The sequence below is a fragment of the Carlito syrichta genome, unplaced genomic scaffold (genome assembly GCF_000164805.1).
Source record: "Carlito syrichta isolate Samal-C Ts95f unplaced genomic scaffold, Tarsius_syrichta-2.0.1 Scaffold314399, whole genome shotgun sequence".
In the NCBI taxonomy this organism is placed as follows: Eukaryota; Metazoa; Chordata; class Mammalia; order Primates; family Tarsiidae; genus Carlito; species Carlito syrichta.
This window is the reverse complement of record NW_007258495.1, coordinates 419,755-427,736: the sequence shown is the minus strand read 5'-3', so window position 1 is coordinate 427,736 and position 7,982 is coordinate 419,755. Positions and strand designations below refer to the sequence as shown.

The window sequence follows — 7,982 nt, the reverse complement described above, 5'->3', positions numbered from 1 at the left end:
CACTGCACTCCAGTCTGGGCGACAGAGTGAGACTCCAACTCAAAACAAACAAACAAACAAACAAACACACAAACAAACAGTCAGTAAGCCAAGTCTCTGATTTGGTATTCATCTCTAGTCAATTGTTGCTAGTCAGGAATTCCCAGCCAGTACTACCAAGTCTTCAAATGTTGTTAAGAGACTATTTTACTTTGCATAAAATGCCCCTTTTAAAATGCTGATGAGGAAGTGACAATAGTGCAAGTAAAACAAAACACATTGACTTTCTTCCTCTTATATTTATTTCTCAGGGACTTAGGGACTTGAGTTTAGGGACCACGGTTTTTCAAACTCTGTCCTAGGACTTTACTGGGATGGAACATGAGAAATTGAAAATAAGACAAACATTTTTTTTTTCTTTAAATGACTCCAGGCTATTGAAGAGAGAAGTACAAAGTATAATTCATCACAATAAAAATATGCACCTGATTCAGAAGAAGGTGGAATTAACTTTAAGATGTACAAAACACGTTTCCTGGAGGAGGAGATATATATCTAGGTTTCAAGTAGTCTATAGGAGTTCATTAGGTAGGTGCCTAATGTGGGAAAAGGGCATTTCAGGAAGAGGAAAGAACATATACAATAACATTGCATCATGAAATAGCATGGTCTTTATGGACATCTGTAAGAAGATGTAGTATTGTTAAATCATAAAGTAAAAGCAAAAGGGAGAGGGGAGGGCAGTGAAAAGGGATGAGATCAAAGAAGTGAGGGAGAAGACTAATACTGCAAAATGTGTTCTTTGACTTTATCCAATAAGCACTGGAGAGTCAGTGATGAATGACAGCAGTATGGAAATAGATTGGAAGAACTGAGAACAGAGGAAAGGAGACCAGTGGGGCAGATGCCATAGCTCTAACTAAACATGATGAGTAGTGAGGACTTGCAATACAGCGATGCTAGTGAGACTAGAAGAAAGAGAATACCTAAGGGAAACTTTGGCACAAATGCATCAGGAAGCATGCTCATCAGCAAGGAAATAGATGGAATATCATACAACATTGACAGTGAATAACTAAAATTACAAATGACAAGGATGAATCTTGGGAACAAAATGCTGAGTGAAAAAAACAAATCCCAGGACAAGAGTAGTGGCTCACCACTGTAATCCTAGCTACTCCAGAGGCAGAGGCAGAAGGATGAATTGAGAAAAAGAAGGAAAAAAAAAAAAAGGGAAAGAAACAAGTCCCAGAATGCTACCTAAAAAAAATTTCTATGAGCCGGGCTTGGTGGCTCAGCCTATAATCCCACGCCTTTGGGAGGCTGAGGTGAGTGGATTGCCTGAGACTGCGGGTTCGAGACCCACCTGGGCAACTTGGCGAGACCTCATCTCTACAATAAATCAAAAAATTAGCCAGGCGTGGTAGCGCGCTTCTGTAGTTCCGGCTACTTGGAAGGCTGAGGCGGAAGGATCGCCGGAGCCCAGCAGGTCGAGGCTGCGGTGGCCGGGAACTGCCGCTGCACGCCAGTCTGGGTGACTGCTTCCCAAAGTGATAGGATTACAGGTGTGAGCCACCGTGCTGGCTTGGAAATCAGTTCTTTAAGGAGCCATGAGGCCAATGATTCAGTTTATCTCTATTCTTTGTACTAACGGCTATAAGAAAGTCAGGATAAAGTGTATTTTAGAGATACTGGGAGTGCCAAAAATACGTTTACATATTTTAGATGTTATCTATGTATTACTTTTAGTTTGCCATAATCAGAAGTGTCTGGACGTTGATGGTAACCACTTTGAGCACGTCTTGTAATTGCAGAAGTCAAACGTGACTTGTATTCATCTTTTGTTATCGGTATATATTATTACAACTTGAATACAGTTTTTTTCCTTTCTCAAAATGTGTATACATTTTTTCAGCATCCTCTGTATTTTGACAGCGGAATCAATAGGTTTCCAGATTTTTTTTTCCCTCTTACACTGATTTTAGATTAGCTCCTCCAAGGAAAGAAGCCTCACTGTGCGAAGCCCACGTGCTTTTACATCCCGCGCTTTTTGCCCTTTGCCCTTGGCTGTCAAGGCTTCCCCTCCAAAGGGAGGCGGGGTGACGCCAAGCAGTAGGGGGAGCAAGGAGGTGGCCCCCGGGTCTAAAGCGTTCCGATTGGTGAACAGAAAAGCTAGAACGAGGCTCAAGCTGAAGCGAGGAAAAGAGGGGCGAGTGGGGAGGAGCTAAGCAGAAGGCGGAGCTAAAAAGGCTTAACTGGAGCGAGGCGCAAGTGCAATTGTCCGCGGCTCGCTGCGATGGCGGCGGCGCCGAGCACTGTCACCCCGCCGGCGGCGGAGTCTTTCCCTCAGGAAGCTACTGTCTCTGCCACCTCCTCCTCCTCCTCCTACACCGCCTGCGCGGCGGCGGCGGCGGCGGCGGCGGCACTGATTGTGCCTGCCTCCTCCGCCACTTCCACCCCTGCCTGCCCGCCGGCCGGTGGTTGTTGCGACGGCGGCGGCTTTGGCGGCTCCACTATGGCGGCGGCGGGGAGGGTGGGGAGTAGTTTTAAAGTAGACACCCGCTCTTGCCTCAGAGAAGGTGAGTTCCCGTCCCGGGGTGCGGGGGCTGCCTCATCTCCTTCGCTGCCTCTTTTCAGCCCGTCCGAGATCGGGCTGGGCGCGGTTCGCCACCGCCCCACCCCCTACCTGCTGTGGCGCAGTAAAGGCCAAGCTCACCCCGCCCCGTCCCACTGTACTAGCCCCAAGTGTGCAAGATGGACTGAAGCAGAGAGGGGCTTCCCTACCTCCCCCCACCGCCAAGGCTGGGGGCCCCCAGGCAAAGGGCTTGCAGGTACTCACGAGGCAGTATTTTAAAGGGGAAAAAACCCCACATAATTTCTCCTCCAGCCAGGACGCTTTAGTGTGCTGTAGGAAGCTGAGATGTGATTTGGGAAGAGAGAGGAGGCAAGATAGAAGTGCTAGGGACCTAGAAGGTCAGGAAAAGGGAAGGGGGACTAAGGAGAAAGGGGCAGAGACAAAAGAGGAAAAACCAAAGAAATACAAGGGAGTGAAATCCCCTTTGGTAAAATTCAACGTCCTACAGTGTAGAAACGCGAAATAGATTATGGAGAGATGGGGTTAGGAATTTGGGGAGGCTAGCGTGTATACTTGAACTTTAAACTAGGATCTGTTGGCTTTTAGGATGTAGGGTCTGGTGGAGGGGATTCTACTGGGGAGAAAACAGCAAGAGACTGCTGCAGAAGCAAAGCTTTCAGGAATCACTTTGGAGAGTTTTCTTTGGCAATTTGAGGTTGTGACCTAGTAAATCAAGGTTTACGGGGCCCATCTTTACGTTGGTTTGGCTTTGATAAGTGCTGTTGAACCTACCAACACATAATACTCCTAACAAAATATATTTCTTGACTATATCAATCTAAGCGGTATTTAGTTCACACAAAGTACAATATACTTGTAAACAGCCTACTAATTGCAAACTGTAAAATTTACCATTAAGATGTGTTTTAAAGCAATTTTGGAAATGTTTACATGGTGGAGACCAATTCCACTGCAGAATACCTCAGTAAAGCATTTTGCCATCGTAAATTTCGTAATTAATCTCCAGTAATTCCTGTTTTACCTTATGTTGCTAACTTGCCTCCATAGTAAAAGATTGTGGACGCCAAAATAGAGAAAATAATTTGTTTCTTTTTTAAAGGAGGATACCCCATTGAAATTGCCCCAAGAAAATAATTTCTTCTACATTCTTAAATGATATATCCCTTTGTGCTATCCCATCACCATTCTCACTTTTCACCTTGGAGGAATGGGAAAGCGAAAAAAAATCTCTTGCTATTATATATATATATATATATATATATATATATATTTTTTTTTTTTTTTTGAGTAGAAGTTGGCCCATTGGGCTCAGGCGATCCTTTCACCTCAGCCTCCCAGGTAGCTGGAACCACAGGTGCGTGCCACCACGCCCAACTAATTTTCTGATTTATTGTAGAGACGAGGTCTCACTAAGTTGTTCATGCTGGTCTCGAGCCCATGGACTCAGGAAATCCTCTCACTTCCACCTCCCAAAGTATTGGAATCACAGGTGTGAGCCACCTCACCTGGCTACAATATTTGTAATAGGCACATTGCATAAATGCCACTTACTATGGAAGTTAGAAATACACTACAATATGATGTTTTATTTATCAATTTTCTTACTAGACAACCTTTGAAAGACTCTGTTTAGTGTCTTCAGTCAGCCTAGATTTGTACCATTGTTCTGGGATGAAAACATGAAATCTGGATTTTTTATTTTTATACCAGCAAGTAGGCAAGAGTAGTTTTATAGGCATCAAGATCACAATTCATTTTGACTCTCATAGCCTGTTCACAATAAAGTTTAGGACCAGTATCTCATGGGGAAAAATGGCTTTTTGCCCGGCTCTGTAACTGGTTTGGTAACTTTGAATACATGCAAATATTAAAGACTTTACGAGATATAAGTTCATAAAGTTGCAGCAGTATCTTATCTATACTATTGACAGATGGTAAGAGGAGGAGAACCCTGGCATAGGAGTCTGGCATAGTAGACCTAGGTTCTCTTGCTAATTAATCTGCTAGACTTTGTGACTCTGAACAGGTCCTAAGCTTTCTGGATTTGGGTTTTGACATTTTTGAAATGGCAGAATTGAACTGCCCAAACCTCAAAGTTGATTTTAGATCTAAAAGTATGAACCATGATTTTGTGGTTCTGGATTTATATTCTTTCTATGATATTTCCACAGCTGTGCACTAGAACAGTAGTTCATAAAGCATAAGAAAACATGACTGACAGTTAACACCCAACATTCAGTGAGTAATGAAATATATGTTGAAACATTTTACTAGGATATGAAAAACCAAATATAGTTGTTACCTAAAATTATCTCTTATCATTTTATTGTAGCTAAATATCTTTTAACTGTTCAGTCCAAGCAAAACTCTTACCTTTCACTTAACAAATGACAAATGTTTGATATATTGCACTGTCCGAAACACTATTAGGTCTCAAAATATTTTTGTTTAGACATTTGTAAAAGCCATATGTGATTGTCAGTTATGATAGTGGATAAAGGAGAAGAGACAAAAATGTTGCTTGGTGGTGTGCCAATATATTCCAAAAGATGTCAAATAATTGTCCAGATTCAGTTATTATAAGTCCACTCCTTACGGTATCATTAAAAGCAGCATGAAAAGCATTTGTTGATTTTTTTTTTTCTTTTGAGTCAGAGTCTCTCTGTCACCCAGGCTGGCACGCTCACAGCGACAGCAGCCTCAACCTGCTGGGCTCAGGTGATCCTTCCACTTTAGCCTTCCAGTAGCTGGGACTACAGATGCTTGACACCACATCCAGCCAATTTTTAATTTTTATAGAGATGAGGTCTTGCCATGTTGCTCACACTGGTCTTTGGCCTCCCAAAGTGCTGCGATTGTAGGTGTGAGCCGCTGCGCCTGGCAGCTGATTAATTTTCAACTGTAGTTAACATTCTTGAGGATATGTTTTGGAGTTGGTAATGAGCAAAGGTCAGTGGAGATTAGGAATTACCAAGCAGGGAATATTAGAAATTTTTGAAGATTACAAATGGGATATTGAGCAATTTAAAAAATCAAATAAAAAGAAATGTCATATGAAAAGACACATATACACAGACTCAGAACTCATGGTAAGGGGAATTATGAGCTTTTTAAGGACATGTCATATTTCATTAAATGAAGATTTCCAAAAATATTTAATGACTCAAAAGTGAATTCTCACCCAGTAATGAAGATTTCCGAAAATATTTAATGACTCAAAAGTGAATTCTCACCCAGTAATGACTTTCTAGTGTGCTCACAGTAAAAAATTCAAAGCAAAAAAAAAAAAAAAGTCCTTGCTTTTTAAAAATCTCTTTTAAGAAAAAATAAAAATCAGGGCCAGGCATGGTGGCTCACTTTGGGAGGCCGAGGTGAGAGGATTACCTGAACCCACGGGTTCAAGACCAGACTGGGCAACTTGATGAGACCTCATCTCTACAATAACCCCCCCCCAAAAAAATTAGTTGAATGTGGTAGCTACTTGGAAGGCTGAGGCAGAAGGATCATCTGAGCCCAGCAGGTTGAGACTGCGGTTGCTGTGAGCGTGCCACTGCATTCCAGCCTGGGCACCAGAGTAAGACTCCAACTCAAAAAAAAAAAGAAAAAAATCAAATGAATCCTATTTTTAGATTGGAGGATCTTCTGGCTTTTTATTTAGTTATTAATGTATTTGCATAGTGATTACCTAACAAGACTTTCCTTTGTCTTTATATTATTCAGTGAAGTTTCAAGTCAAACAATAATAAGTCCACCATATGACTATCTAGTTAATAACCTTTCCTCCATTTATTCAGGAATCGTTTACTGAACATCTATAATGTCTGTGCCAGGCACTATGCTTAGTGCTAAGAATATACTACAGACAGCTTAGACACAGCTAAACTAAAGAGCTCAATAGTGTGCATGATAGTGAAATTATAAATAAATAGGTAAGTGTAGAAGATGCATTTTAAATATGACCAGCCAGTGTCCTGAACTATCAGGAGTGTTTCATTGTTTTATTATAAATCTATACTTTATAGTTCATAGTATTTTATATACTAAAGGTGCAATAAAGTGTATTATATTGTAAATCTAATGTTGGTTTATGAGAATAATAATTAGTAAACTGTTAGAATTAATTTTTAATTCTCTGCCTTTGGCAGGTTGAGGATATCTGGAGAGAGATAAATGACCATTTGTTGATTTCTGACTGTTTTTTTAAGATAGCAGTATGAAAATACTGACAAAGCTTGTTATACATTCCAACTTAAGCATGCCCCCTACTATATTTATTACATATCTGTTAGTATAAGAACTTTGATTCTTTTCCTTTTGAAACCAATCTTGCAGTTTCATTCACATTTACTAACCTGTTGTAATGAATGGTATGTATTTGGTGTCTTTCTGATGCAAAGTAGCTGTCATGGGATCAAGTGTACTAATGGATTTACATAGAACCTTAATTCAGTTTCTGACTTCACAAGCATGACCTCTGAGCTGGCTAAATCACAAAGTGCTTATGATTATGAAGGTTAAGGACTTAGTTTACGTAAAGATAATATAAATATTAAACATTTAACTAGTACTCTCAATTACTTTGTTAATTCTGTTGTAATTTGTAATTATTAATATGCCATGGGAAACCCTTCATTATGTGTTTAATTGTGAAAATCTGTGAAAAATAGCCAAAACGTTCCAAACTCATAAGTCCAATATTAATCTTTTTTTTTTTTTTTTTTTTTGAGTTGAAGTCTCACTCTGTTGCCCAGACTGGAATGCAGTGGCCGCTCCCGGCCACCGCAGCCTCGACTTGCTGGGCTCTGGCGATCTCTCCGCCTCAGCCTTCTCAGTAGCCGGAATTACAGGCATGCGCTACCACGCCCGGCTGATTTTTTGATTTATTGTGGAGATGAGGTCTCGCTGCCCAGGCGGGTCTCGAACCCGCGGACTCAGGCAATCCACTCACCTCAGCCTCCCAAAGGCGCGGGATTACGGGCTGAGCCACCGAGCCCGGCTCGATATTAATCTTATAACCTGAAAAAAACAAGGATACTAGAGAGCATTATAGCTGTGAGTGTTCATTATGCTGATAGATACAGATCTGTATTTCTATCACAACTGTTGTTCATAAAAACTTCTTAAATGGGATGTGACCTTTAGGGGAAAAAGAGTTAAAATGCTTTATGTAGGTTAACCCAGTTCCCCGGTCTCCTATAACTTAGTGCTGTGTTCTGCTCATTTTTAAATTTTTAAATTTTTTATTTTTTTGAGTTGGAGTCTCACTCCGTCGCCCAGACTGGAGTGCAGTGGCTGCTCCTGGCGACCGCAGCCTCTACCTGCTGGGCTCCGGCGATCCTTCCGCCTCAGCCTTCCAAGTAGCTGGAACTACAGGCGCGCGCTACCACGCCCAGCTAATTTTTGATTT

General features: G+C 41.4%; 1 protein-coding gene across 1 annotated transcript in view; it reads left to right on the top strand.

Moving 5' to 3' along the window:
• The first annotated feature begins 2,149 nt into the window (after positions 1–2,149).
• The window catches only part of ZMAT1 (zinc finger matrin-type 1), a 53,439-nt gene continuing 47,606 nt past the window's right edge, over positions 2,150–7,982 (top strand). Inside the window, exon 1 of the mRNA XM_008071587.2 lies at positions 2,150–2,558. Coding sequence (XP_008069778.2) covers positions 2,276–2,558 — 283 coding nt within the window. The 5' untranslated portion in view covers positions 2,150–2,275. The remainder of the gene's footprint in view (positions 2,559–7,982) is intronic.